This window comes from Chelonoidis abingdonii, chromosome 8, assembly GCF_003597395.2.
Source record: "Chelonoidis abingdonii isolate Lonesome George chromosome 8, CheloAbing_2.0, whole genome shotgun sequence".
Classification (NCBI taxonomy): domain Eukaryota; kingdom Metazoa; phylum Chordata; order Testudines; family Testudinidae; genus Chelonoidis; species Chelonoidis abingdonii.
This window is the reverse complement of record NC_133776.1, coordinates 18,732,190-18,746,938: the sequence shown is the minus strand read 5'-3', so window position 1 is coordinate 18,746,938 and position 14,749 is coordinate 18,732,190. Positions and strand designations below refer to the sequence as shown.

The following is a 14,749-nucleotide window of genomic DNA, read 5'->3' as shown; positions in this document are numbered from 1 at the left end:
TTGCTTTAGAGGAACAAAACCATTTCTCTGAACTTCCCAGCAGAGGGCTGGACATTGCAGAGCACATAGGTCTGGGGAAATTCAGGACTGGGAGTACGTTGGGGTCATCTTGCTGGTTGTAACCCAGGCTGGTGGAAGCCAGAGTAGGGCTCTGGGGCTGCAGACAGGCTGCTGGGGTCAGAGCTGCTGAACCAGGGCTGTCTACCACACAAACACTTCAGGGTTTGACTGGCATGCTTGTAGGTTGATTGTAAACAATCCCAGGCTCGGAGCTACAGCAACAAAGCATTGTAAGGTACCTAGGGCTGCATAGCAAGTGATCTCACAACCCCTCAACTGGTCTGGACTGCACTTCTGAAGACCAGGATAATCTGCCCCGATACACTGTATGATCTGGTATAAATCCCTTAATCTCTTTGGGTATCAACTTCCCCATTTACAAATAAAAATGACAAACAATTTGTCCTTTATAAAGCATTTTGAGACCTATGAATGAAATCACTGCAAGCACTAAGACTTCTTTCTTACTAATACTCTAACCTTATTTTCTGAATGTACCAATTGTGAGAACTGATAGATCACATAGATTTGATAAATCACTGTTTGTGACTGTTCAATGTGGTGAAAATGCTTTTAAATCCAGCCAAAATAGCTGAGAGAACACATATATCTTGCTGTATAAGGTGGGCGAGTAATAGGGGTCCAAGAAGATTATTTACTACCTGCTTTTCTACACTATTGACTACCATCCCTCAATGTGCTGGGTCATCCTGTAACTGTCTTAAATGTTTTCCTCTTAATGTAATCTTTCAAATAATACATTATGAGCGTGCATCATTCTGACAAAAATACATTAATCAGAGCAACAACTTTGATAAGTTATAGCATTACTAAAAAGATTACACTTATTGAGGAAGAAGGTCTGGCATCTGCAAATAAATTTCAGTGAGAGAAAGTACCGTAAGATAGTGACAGGGCACATCTTGACACACAAACACTGGCTTGTCCAAAAGTAAAGTTTGACTTGGTAATAAACAGAAATTAAATGGAAAGGAAATACTTAAGTTTCCTAAGATTCAGTCAAAATGCTTTTATACATATTCCCTATATTTATAACAATTTGCATATTTATCTTAAAGTAATTTTGTTTCTCTCCACGGAAGAAAATCTAAATGCTTCTACATACAAAACTCCTGACATGTTTTCTCTTTGGTTCATTAAACCAGCCCATAAAACAGTGCAACCATAATCAATGTAACAATGAAACAAAATGAAAAAATTGGATAATTATATATAATTCCTACAAATTGAACAGCATAAAAACACCATCTCATTTAACAAAAATCAAATACTGTTTGATGTCTAAAATAGAAGGAACAGTTATAAAAATTGGACAAAAGTTATTACTATGACCAATTTATGCAATATAGCAAAATGTAATGGATGAGATATAAAGCAGTTTTAAATAACTGTGCTATTATAATTTTATGCTGAAATCCTTATTACAGTGGTCATTAAAATGTTATTACATCAAAAGAATATATTGTACAAATAAAAACGTATTTTAAAGATGAATTATTCTGTTAACAAAGGCTCAAATGGCAATGAACAATATTACTTTACAAAGAACATTATGCACTTCAGATTTCACCATGTTAAATTATTTGTTGTTCTGAAAAAAAAAAAAAAAAAGCCTTTCCAATTATATCACTATCATTTTTACCAATATGTGATTGTTCATTTGACAGACAAGAGCTAATTATATGCGGGAATTCTCTACAATTAAATCGTATCAAAGCAGCAAACAGAATACAGTAGTATGTTAATTATGCTAGCAGGCATTTACCATTGTATTTGGCTACTTTTATGACATCCAGATAAATTTGCTGCTTTTAAGCTGACTCAAATATATCTGCACATGTGATATGAAAACTGCTTGACACCAAACAATCTGAATGACCGATTTATAGGCCATATAGCATAAAGCCACCCCACCCCATCCCATCCAGTTTGTGGAAGTTCATGTATACAAAGTCTCTTTAACTAACAACCTGCCAGCTACTTTTTAGAACCTTGTGGCATGACAGTTATTTCAGTCTAAGTAATATTTTTTTTCCATGAGAAATCAAAAGACTAAAACCCATTACTGCATAAAGTAAGAACTGTACATTTTTTTCAACACACCATTAGAATCAGGATAATACACATTTGTTGTGTTTTACAGGAAGTTTCTGTATAAACACTAAAGCTCCTTTTAATTAAAATCTGTCTTCTTTTTTCTTAGGTAAAATTTAAAAATCCCATTTTTTTTTTTAAACAGTTTATAAAAAAAACACACCACACACTGCATGATACAAAATTCAGCTTATTTTTAACCCAACTGATCTTATAATTTAGCCCTATTTCTTAGTGTGTGAAGGGAAGGATAGCTCAGTGGTTTGAGCATTGGCCCCCTAAATCCAGGGTTGTGAGTTCAATCCCTGAGAGGGCCACTTAGTGATTCTGGGACAAAAATCTGTCTAGGGATTGGTCTTGCTTTGAGCAGGGGGTTGGACTAGAGCAACTCCTGAGGTCCCTACTCATGTACATCAGTGTTTCTAGGATCAGGGCCTCAGAAACAGATTTTGGTATAAATAACAATTGTGGGGTATTAAAACAAAGTTGATGACTTTATTATAAAACAAAATCTCTAACTTACTGATGAATGAAACTGAAAAGTATAGTGAAGATGTAATAATAAATACATCTGATACAAATAAACACAGAAAATATGCCCTGTGACAAAAAAAGGCTTGTCATGAATGAACATATTTAAGAAATGTAATTATTTAAAAAATTAAGTTTGGAACTATTTACAAAGACAATTTTTATTATAAATACAGAACTACAAAAAAGTCTGTACCTGTAAAGGAATCATTCTATGGAGCTTCAGCGCCCCCTTCTGGTGGACTCTTGCAAAGCAACTACCACAGTAATCTTCCCCACATTCTAAGCATACCTTGAACAAAAAGTAACAACATCAAAAATGGGTTCATAATATACAATTACCGTTGAGGGTTTTTATCCTTGTTCATATTTTCCAAAAATGTCACAAATAAGACGTGAGGAAATAAAATTAGATTTTTGGAGGGGTTGTTCCACTAATTAATGCACACACCTCATATCAATTTGGTCATAATTAGACATTTTAAAGGAAGATTATTTTAAATTAATCCAATCCAAAACCCATTGGCTAGCTTTCTATACTCAAATATTAATACTTTTTGCTGTCATCTACTCACCAGTAAAGCATTTTTGGTCTCACACTGTCCACATGCCTTCCGCTTAATTTTAAGTTCTCCAGGGATTGCAACATTTGCCATTTTATGTATAAATGGCTGTTTCATTGGCTCTGGAAAAATACAATGGAAGGCAAAAAAAAAAAAAAAATAAAGAGCAATATTTTATAAGACATTGAGCATGTATTCTGACTAATGGGAACAGGTATTTTGGTTCCATATACTTCTTTTTAACACCTTTATAATTCAATATGTTTATATCTTCAATACAGCTATTTAAATATTCTTAAGAAAAAAAATTATGCAGCACATAGGAAAATAAAATTCATTAAGGCTATTAATTTTAATTTTAGGCTTCTTAGTGCTAACTATAAACAACAGTGAGGTTCTTTTTTTCTTAAACTATGAAAAGTATCTTCCAAACTATTTAATTAACAACCTCTAAGGAACACACAAAATATTAACATATAACATTTTATTTTACTTCGTGAATACAAACATCACTTTACCATGACACTGTTCTTTGAGGATCTTCAACTTCACTTTTCCTGAAGAAACCTATATTGAAACATTTATACATATATATATGGAAAAGTTAAAGAATTATCAATAAATATAAATACAAAATATAGCCACTAAAGTATGCACATTAAAATGCTAAATTAATGACAAAATTTTATATTTGAATAATGTTTTTTTAAAATGATGTTTTCATTTTAAAAGATACAAAGAAATGTTGGTCATAATCATGATTTCTGTGACAAAACCATGAATTTTACCGGATTTTCATAAAAAGCATAGTCTTTGTTACCCCGGCACTAGCAAGACTTTTCCATTAGCTTATATTTCTATGGCCCCAGTCCTGCAATTCTATTCTCTCTCAAAAACAATCTATGGCTCTTAAAGCAGGGATTGGACCATACTTTGACAATAAGGAGAGTAATTAATGGGATTCTCCTGTTATCACCTGGTGGCTTTGTTACATAGACTTTGCTCATAAATTCCCATGGAAAACCACTTAGTTCCAATTAAACCACTGTATGCCATGACTTAAAAAAAAAAAAAAGACTTTTACATTTTTTGCCATGCTAAACCATGAGTCTTAGCCATAGCATATACTCTAAAAATACATTCCATAATCTACACCCCATCTCATAGTTTCACATGTTTGGTATGCACACAGAATCTGTTTATGGGTTAATTCCACAACTGACAAAGCTAACTGTAGAACTTTAGATATGATAATCCATGTGCATTTGCCAGGCCAAATTGCACAGCCCTATCTTTCTCCTGCCCCTCTTCCTCACAGAGAAAGTAGTCATGTAGTGGATCAGCTTGAGGTCTGGAATAATAAAAACGGAAGGAAATTTAACAGTACAAATGCAAGGTCATTCACTTCAGGACTAACAACAAGAATTTCTGCTATAAGCAGGAGGCTCATCAACTGGACATGATAGAGCGGGAAAAAGACCCAAGTGTATTAGTCTATTGCAGAATGAAATGATCAACCAATGTGATGTGGCTGTGAAAAAGGCAAATGCAATCCTAGAAAGCATCGGGCAAGGTATTTCCAGTAAAGATAGGAAAATATCAATGACATCGTACAAAACACTAGTAAGACCTCTTCTGAAGTTCTGTGTACAACTCCATGTACAAAACCCCATGTGTATCAAAGATTAACTCAAACTGGAACAGATATAGAGATGGAATACTGGGATGATTAAGAGAATATAGAGCCGAATTTATGAGAGGAGACTAAGAGATATTGGCTTGTTTATACTAGCAAAATGGAGGCTGAGAGGATACAACTGCTCTATATAAATACATGGTGGGAGACGGGGAAGGCACGGTGAACACCAGGTACGGAAAATAGAGAATAGCTATTAATGCTGCAGGCTAACATTAGCATGAGAACAAACGGGCATAAACTGGCCATGAATACATTTAGACTGGAAACTAAAAGAATGTTTCTAATCATCAGAGGTGTGAGGTTGTAGAACACCCTTTCAATAGTAGTGGGCCCAACAACCTAAATAGTTTTAAAACTGAACTTGTTACATTTAGTAATAGGATTATATGATGGGGTTGCCTGCAATAGCCAGGGACTGGACTTGAAGGCCCAGAAGGTCCTTTTCAGTCTTATGTTCCTGTGTAAGTCTAACCAGCAATTCACAATCCAAGACAGCTAGGGAACCTCCAGTAACCTGACCTTGCAGCCTGGGGTTGAGGCCTCTGTTCCACCTGCCCCCCACCATCTCATATTGGCATTAAAATAAAATTTAGGCATTCGCACAGTATATTGTGCAAGGTACAAGCAACTGTAAAGAACTCTACATATCTCTTTCTGCAACAGCCTTCAGTGACTAGACCCCCATTTTCTAGAGGAAATAACTGATCACTTTCAAAAAATTCTCCTGCATTTTTCCTTCCAAACAGAGAACTCTACAGTGCATCCACTTTCCATCCCTTGTGCATGTTGCACTTTTGCCTTTTTGAAATTGTTGCTCTATGTGTCTTCACCAGAACAGACAGCTTCAGGCAAAGTCTATGAATCTGCAGTTTGAAGTCTAAGGTTGTAAATGTCTCTTTCTGGACTTAAATGAATTTTATCATAAAGTTTCTAATTAGGTCTATTAAGTAAAGCTAGCATTTCAGGATGAGGTATATAGCTTGGCTTCCTGAAGAAACATAGCGAGAAACTCCCACTTTATGCATTATTCAGCCCAATTTATATGCATCTCTGGATAAATCAATTTGAGCTGAAGAATTAGGAAGTGTATCTTTATTTCTAAGATGAATTTAGACTGTTTAGACTTGGGTATCCTTTTAGGATTCTTCATACTAATTGAGACTGTGAGCAAAGAAAACTGATTCTGCCATCAGAACCAATATTTTTAGCAGAGGTCATAAACATTGTTTGATTCAGTAGGTAGTTCTTGAATCACATGCAGTGCAAGCATGTATCAGTTAATATCTCAAGGCCAAAATCCGTACCTAACAAACACATGAATCTATTTTCCAAGAGCTCTGACACTCAGGAATGTATGTTGTTATAGGTGGCGCTAGTAGCTCTGGATACAATTAAGGTTCCCCAACACTTCCCATTATAAGAATATGTTTTCAACTGCTTATAAGTTTGCCAAACTGTTTGGACTGAAATTTCCCAAACAGGCTGAATATTTTTGTAAAGTTTCACCAAAAACAGTTCAACCATTTCCATAAAAGAGATTAGGGAAAAATACATTATTTTGCCTGTGTTAAAAAAGAAAAAAAAATTGTTGAGAAGCCTAGTACCCTGCATACTTTGGAGAATGGACTTGAAATTTGGCCTGGGTATTGCTTTTAGTACCAGGGATACATCTTTTACTGCTCTTGAGAAAAAAAAATGCCCACATTATAAACCTTGGAAAAATCTGAACTTGCACATATTTTATAGAGACTTGCCAGCACTTTTAGCAGGGGCTGAGCAGGATTTTACCTGCAATTGCTGCAGCACTGGACACCAGAACTGAGAACAAGGACAATGTCTTTCCTGTGCTCTCAATAATGTCCCCTTTGCTGGCACCCAGGCAGCATGGAGGAGAAAGCAAACTGATTTGAACGTAGACATAACAAGAGTCAGGTTGGGGACAGGTAGAAGAAGGAGTAGATTCCAAAAATCAGCCTGGGCAGGGGAGAACAAGACACTGAATGATGCATGGGTCCTGTGGTAAAAAGCACAGGTGATTACTGTAATTAAAAAGACTATCATAATGTAAGTGCTCAAGAGAACAAGAAGACTACATTAAGATTTCACAGGCAACCTTAATTCTAGCAATCCTTAACTACTGACTGCTTGACTTTGCAACCAACCATACCACTCTTTTAATGTAGTTATTTTGTATGTACTTCTATGTATATTTCACTTTGCAGAATATACCTGTTTATCTTGAATCTCCCCTTAAGCTAAATTTTTAGTATCTTCCTAAAGAAAACTGAAGATTCCAAATTTTTCAGACTTTTCTTCTATAAAAATGTTTCCTGGTAAAGGGTTTCTACCCACACAAAAAAATACTTTGGACTGTAAATATGATAAATTTAGCTAATACAGCATAGTGCAGTTTGATCATTCAAACAGATTTATACTTGGGTCTTATCTAATGCCCACTGAAACTAATGAGACAATTCCCAAATTACTGCAGTGGGCACTGGATCAGGCCCTTAACAATTTGTCTTTGTACAGGTAGCCCAACCTTACCCTTTCACTAACCTAATTTATGTAACACAACATTACACCAAACAATTATTTCAAATACTGTACTCCAGAACTGAATCTTTCTCTAGCTCACTGGCATAGTATATGTTTTGTACAGAAAAACAAATACCTTTGAAATGTTATTTATAAAATGTTCCATTTCTCATCTTAATACAATATTTAAAACTGTCTTATTAATTCAGTTACATTACACCAAAATAGTGAATGACTATAACCAACAAAAATCTTTTCTAAATCTTGTATTTTATAAGACTATCTGCAAATCCAATGAAACTTTTGTACCTTAACAACATTTTCTTTATTTTGTGACCATACTTGAGGTTGAATGCCCAATGGTCCTGCCTGTCCAGATTGCCAGCGATATCCACTTGATCGTCTAGGAAAAACACAACACCCAAAACTTAATTACTAAGCATATTTCTCCTGTAAACTGGGGTGGATGAATCATTTTCCCAATATGCAGATTTGTAGTTAATATCAACAAACAGGATACCAGAAAAAATTAGGGAAAAAAAAAATTCTCTGTAGTAGCACGGATAACATAACTCCACTTTAATTTTGATTGCTTTCATGTCAGGATTGCAAACCTGAAATATTGACAAAGTAACTCTTATTGGATAATTTAGCAAACTAAGTATTTTTTACTGTCACATATAAACCTGCATATTATATTAGTTTCCTGGATGTTTACAAGTAGTTTGCTCTAATGACATGCCCCCAGCAGTAGATATCATTCCACTGTGAAAACTATCCACCCAGACAGCTGCTCTGACAATATCCATCAGCTTTTTAAATCCCTTCATTGTCTCCCACGCCAATGTCCACAGCAGATTTATGCTTGTTGTTACCTTCAAGGTCCTGCACAATTTAGTACTTTTTGCCTTGTCTTTTAGTTCTCTTTCATCTCAACCAAGACACACAACTCAGTGTTTCCTCACTATCCATCTCCTTGCCTTCTTCCATGCAGCTCCTAAGCCTGAAAGTTTCCTCCTGGACCTAGTCTGCTATGATTCTATACTCTCTTCTCTCAAAACATGCTTCTTCCACAAGATCCATAAATCCCAGCCCTCTGCTCACAGAGAGAGAGAGAGCCGGAGTAAGACAAAGTGCAAGAGAGATTAGAATTTTAAAAATTATGGAACTAGCTTGCGTGCCTAACATCAATTCTCAATCGTCTATTTCTCTTGCTTTCTCCCCATCCCTCCTGTCCTCTACCTGCTCTCTCTTTAAGTAGGAATAAATGTAAGATACTGTGTCTTTGTTTTTGTCTGAACACAAATTAAATAATTAAGAACAGTAGCAGCACCTCTCTGATAGCCTATCTTGAATTGATTAGTTTTGAGGTGCAGCCAAGCTGGTGGTCTCAGTCTCAACATAAGTCTTGCACCTTTTAAGACCACTACATTATTTTTAGAAAAGAAGAGATGGCATAAAATCACTGAAAACCTAAACTGGAAGCTAAAGAACTATCATATTTTAGCTATTTGTTGAGATTGTCAGAGCATAGAGGCAACTAGAACCTAGCTTTAATTGCTCTGAGAAAAAAGAATTTAGAAATTAATTACTATGATCCAATGCAATTAATGGCGCTTAGTGCTCAAATAGCATTATAAACCTTTTAAAGTGCTGTACAAACATTAATGAATTCATCCTTATAACACCTTTGTGAGGTAGGAAAATAAGTATTATCCACATTTTACAGATAGGGAAGCAGACACAGAGGTTACAATTATTTGCTAATGTCACACAGTGAGTCACTAGCAGAGCCAAGATTAGTCTACGGCTCACTTCACCAGACAATGCTCACTTCCTAAATGGGTTCTTTCCATCATATATAAAACTATTACAATGTTCTAGTCTTTTTGTGATGTTATGTACATGCATTTAACTCACTGAAAGTGAAAGTGAGATATACTAGGAGATACAGGATACTGATTGGCTGATTTAACTCCAATGTTACAATCTCACTGCGAAAAAAGAAAAAGAGAATATTGGGGAGAAAAAGGAAACGGGGGGGCAGTTCTGATATCATATTCCACTGGGGAGGAGAAAGAGAAATGATTGTGACATCAGAGGTAAATCAACCAAACTCACAGGAGAGACTGAAAAAAAAAAAAAAAAAAAAAAAAAAAACACACCACCAAGCAAAAAACATGCTTATCACAGGACAGTAGGAGGCTGTGGAGAGGAAAGGAAAGGAAAAGAAAAGAGGAGATAAAAGACAGAATAGGGTAAACAAAGAAGAAAAGCAGGCAAAGAAAGGAGCTTAGAGGGAATAGTGCAGAACACTACCAAAAATGCTAGTCTTTCAATGGATTATCCACAAATGATTTTTCAAAAGAACACATATCTCATTGGGATTCCTTGATTTTACAGTTAAAATTCCAAAGAAATTTCACCTACTCCCTCCTCTCTTCTTTTTCTCTGTTCATATTAGATTGTAGTTGCTGTAGTTTCTTCTCCATCTCCTTGTTTTCTAGTTCTAACTGTACCTTCTCCAATTTCAGCTCTTGTACATTTCTGGAGAAATTAAATTGAAACATTTAAATGTGTATTAGCAGGAAAATTATAAAGACGTTCATCAAAACATGAAGGAGAATGAAAACAGGTACCTGAATAGATTTGAAGCAGCAGGGCTGTTTTAATAACTTTTAATATTGAAGGTGTGTAACCCACATCCCCCATATCAAGCCTAAAACTGGTGAGGTTGTCAGTTTTTTGTCATTTTTCAGACAGGGCTATTTTCAGGGCTAAAACAGCTGTGTGCGCCCAGGAATACTTAACCACAGAAAAGGAGTTTGCTGGAACTAGTCAGCTCCATCGCTCCCCTGAACTTGTGGATGAGTGACCAGGAGAGATGGGGATATACTCCACTCCACTCTCCTCAGCCTCTGCATGACCTGAGTGGATTCAGGCATGTAGGAGGGGAAAATAAAGGGGGGATAGGCATGCCCTTCCTCCAACATAGGATCAGTCTAACCAACCAGCAAAGCCTTCCTAGTATGTAATTAAACTGTGTCCATACCAGCACTTATACTGGTATACCCATGTCAGTAAAACAAGCAAAACAAAAACATACCCCTAACCAACACAGCTATTCTGGTACAAGTTTTAAGCACAGATAAGTCCCTTCATCCACAAAGAATTTTGAAGACCAGGGAGTAGATTTTGATCTGCATTCTGAAGTGGACAGAAAAATGGACCTTGGAGATTTCTTAGGCTTGGAACAACATGTTCCATGTTCAGTCAGGGGGATAAACCACTCTATTTTGAACAGACTAAACTTTGGAAGATATTAGTGGGGCAGAGGGAAAATGAATTATCATCAAGAAAGTGAGGAAAGGCTAGATTTAGGACTTGCCTATTTTGAAAAGCTACAATGGTAATGTTGTGTGGGTTAGGGGTGTGATTATTTTTTACTGACATAGCTATGCTGCTATAAGACCCTATGCGGTATAACTGCATCCATGATCAGAAGGTTTTGCTGGTTACTATACTGGAAAACCCTCTTTAGGGTAGACAAGGCCTTAATAAAGATAGTATATATTAGATTATCTTCATAGCAATAATTCCCATGAATGAATTCAGTAAGTAGGTTAAAAAAACCTAAGGAAGAGGAGGCAGATAAGAATAAAAGCCTGGAAAAACAGTAGTAGAGAGACATATTTATGATTCTTACTTTTGTGCAAACATAATCTCATACTTAATGTTGCATATAAAGTTATTAAAAGTGTAGAGTCAACATCTCTATCACAGTCAGAGGAAATGCACTTACTTCGCATTTAATTTTACAGAAGTTCCAGTTTTTGAACCTGGCAGTATTACAAAGTCATTGATGTTCATGATTCCCAAAATGAACTCTTCTTTAAAAAAAATCAGAATGATCTGTGAAATTCTTCGTGGTTAGTAGCCTGTTCAAATGGAACAACGGGATCGAAATTAATGTGTTGGAGCATTGTAATAGTTTTTGCAATTTTTCATGTACAGGAAAAAGAGATGGAAAGCAGAAATTCATTATATAATATGGTTCATGTGATCCAGTTTCAACTTTTTCAAGACAAAACATGGGCATGTCCATACTTGTCATGACACTAATCATGTTTTATTTCATTGCATTTTGGGAAAATTCTCACAATCAGAAGCACCAGCAGCCTGAGAGAGAATGCATGGCCTACTACTCAGATTTCTGAAATGGCTGAAGATCATGTTGTGCATACATGGTTTAGAGAGTTCCAGCTATATAGCAGAATGACATTGTTACAGCCTGATCACAGGAATACAACCATGAGACACACTAGGATGCTAGCAAGGATGACTCATGATTAGCAGTCACAGTTTCTTAATGCACACTAAACTTGGTGAAAAGTCCTAGTACAGAAGCACTGAAAATGGTGACCATTTTAATGCTGAAAGAAGTGTCAGAAACATGCACCAAGTGCATTTATCTAATGTGACTGGATGCCCTTGGCAAGACTTGATGCTCAATTCATCTTAATGGATGTTCAATAATAAAAAAAAAGAATCTGCTGTCAGAGTACATGTGGTCTAGCAGCAGTGAGGCAGTTAAACAAGCTAGCACAGCTATTCTAGTTTTGATTCAGACTTTGAAGACTTATGAAAAATTAAAAACCCATACAACAAAGGACTGAGGCCAGTTTAGTGGCCTTAAGTAGTATTTTTTTAAAACTATATTTCTAAGCCATTGTTCAGATTTAATGCCTGTAACGCTGTTGTGACAGATATGGCAACTGTCTACAATATTCTTGAAAAAAACTTATTGAATCATTATCTGATTTTGAGACTCCAGGGAGTAATCAGCAAAGGTCTAAGACGTAAAAAGGAAAAACTAGCCTATTAATGTATCAGAGGGGTAGCCATGTTAATCTGGATCTGTAAAAGCAGCAAAGAGTTCTGTGGTACCTTATAGGCTAACAAACCTATTGGAGCATGAGCTTTCGTGGGTGAATATCCACTTTGTCGGATAAACGTATTGGAGGATGAGCTGTCAACCAATGAAGTGGGTATTCACCCATGAAAGCTCATGCTCCAATACGTTTGTTAGTCTATAAGGTGCCACAGAACTCTTTGTCGCTTTAACCTATTCATGGATATTCTAGTTCTGAATCTGAGACAGTTATGAATTTCTAACCACTGAGAACATCCAGTTGTGTATCTTGAAGGCTGACACCTACCAGAGGTTGGAGTTGGGGTGACTTCTGGTAAGCTTTTTAGCATGCACAAAGGTTCTTTTATTTTTGTTTGTTTGATTAATGTTTTGTGTGTAATGCTTTTAACTTAAGAATAAATGTGCTTGTTTAGGAAAAGTTTGTGGTAACTTATAACTGTTGCCGATTACATCTCTGGAGAGCAAGCAAAGTGCAGGCCTGGGCTTGTTTAGGCAGTCTGGCTTGCTGGGAATATTACAGTGTAGGAAAGGAACTTCACAGCCTGGAAAAAAATCATTCAAGAGGGAGAGACACGTGGGTCTCGACCCCACAGATATGATGGCTAAGGAGCCAGGAGCCTACAGTGGGTGCCTTCGAGGGACCACAGAGCAGAAATACAGGCGTAGTTGCCCTGAACTGTGAGAACTGTAAGCTTGTCTAAACACAAGCTTGCCTCTGTGTGAACACACATATTGGTTTAGAATTGGTTATATCAGTTTCAATTGCCTCATTGCCAAGCTAAACTAATACAAGGCTGGTATAAATCAATGTAAGAGTATCCATGCACTAAGGTGCACTGACTTAATTAAATCAGTTTAAAAAATCACACCTTTAGTTAAAACAGTGCAACTTTGTGTGCAATAGCCAATGCCTTATACGTGCAGTTCAGTGACTCTGAATCAAAATTAGTAGCTTTTACAAGCACTAGCATTTGTTTTTCCACATAAATAAAAAAAGAAATTTGCAGACTTTTCTCCCTGTTACCCATATGGAGCAGTCTCAGACTTAAAACAATTACATTATGTGCAAATTAATCAATACATTTTATCTATCAGCAGTTTTCATGTCACTGACTGCAGTTAGCAAAGTTTCCTCTTAATAAGACTTCATCAAGCCATAGCAGATCCGTCACTTTTTTACACTAGAAAGAGAGGAAGATGGTATACATGAGTCATACTGCTTTGACCATTTTTTTGATGAAAGCCTGTAATAAATTATTATGCTTTCTGTCTGTGCATTTTATCACAGTACAACAATGGAAGGCAAAAAGCAAATTCTTAACCATTCAATAATCTGAAGCACTTTATGTAAAAGTAGAATTTTCAAAACAATTCTCTTTATCTTTAACAAGTGACCTTAGAACAAGACACTAATGACCTGCTGCTATCAGGCTGTTCAAAAAGATAATCAGACACAAAACATTTGACTTATTTTGGGGGAAAAAATACAATTTCACTTTACAATTATTTACTTTGTTATTCTTTTCATGTCTGCTGCAAGACCATTCTATCAGAATCAGAATAGATGGCAATCCTAAGTGAGTCAGAACTAATGCTTGAGTATACCATACGGAGACCTGGATTAGATGTCAAGTTTGGATCTTTTGACCTTGAGTGGAGTTGGGGTATAAAATCAGGGAAAATATGGGCTCTAACAAGGATGCAGGATTCCTCGTACAGTAGAATCTCAGAGTTACAAACACCACAGGAATGGAAGTTCTTCATAACTCTGAACAAAATGTTATGGTTGTTCTTTCAAAAGTTTACAAATGAACATTGACTTAATACAGCTTTGAAATTTTACTACACAGAAGAAAAATGCTGCTTTTAACCATCTTAATTTAAATCAAACACAAAAAGTTTCCTTACTTTATCAAATCTTTTTTAAGACTTTCCTTTTTTTCTTAGTAGTTTACATTTAACACAATACACTTCTGCCCTGATATAACACGACCCAATATAACACGAATTCAGCTATAATGGGCCGGGGGGCTGCACACTCCAGCAGATTGAAGCAAGTTCAATATAACACAGTTTCACCTATAATACAGTAAGATTGTTTTGGCTCCCAAGGACAGCGTTAAATCGGGGTAGAAGTGTACTGTATAGTATTTGCTACTCTCCCCTCCCCCCAATCTCCTTAGTCTAACTGCATACTTCTGGTTCCAGATGAGGTGTGTGGTTGACAGGTTAGTTTGTAACACTAGTGTTCTTAACTCTGGTGTGCTACTATATTTCTAACATTAAGACACTTTCAGGAACCTGCACTTG

The 14,749-nt window shown here is 36.1% G+C and overlaps 1 protein-coding gene across 2 annotated transcripts in view; it reads right to left on the bottom strand.

Annotated features, from left to right (window-relative positions):
• The window catches only part of ZBBX (zinc finger B-box domain containing), a 42,765-nt gene extending 30,312 nt beyond the window's left edge, over positions 1-12,453 (bottom strand). The window contains exons 1-6 of one of the 2 annotated variants that reach the window (XM_075068414.1): positions 11,309-12,453; positions 9,937-10,053; positions 7,816-7,909; positions 3,788-3,836; positions 3,282-3,391; positions 2,903-2,998 (exon numbers count right to left, since the gene is read on the bottom strand). In XM_075068414.1, coding sequence (XP_074924515.1) covers positions 2,903-2,998; positions 3,282-3,391; positions 3,788-3,836; positions 7,816-7,909; positions 9,937-10,053; positions 11,309-11,376 — 534 coding nt within the window. In that variant the 5' untranslated portion in view covers positions 11,377-12,453. The remainder of the gene's footprint in view (positions 1-2,902; positions 2,999-3,281; positions 3,392-3,787; positions 3,837-7,815; positions 7,910-9,936; positions 10,054-11,308) is intronic. The other variant, XM_075068413.1, reaches the window with a different exon arrangement.
• Between the last annotated feature and the right edge of the window lie 2,296 nt (positions 12,454-14,749).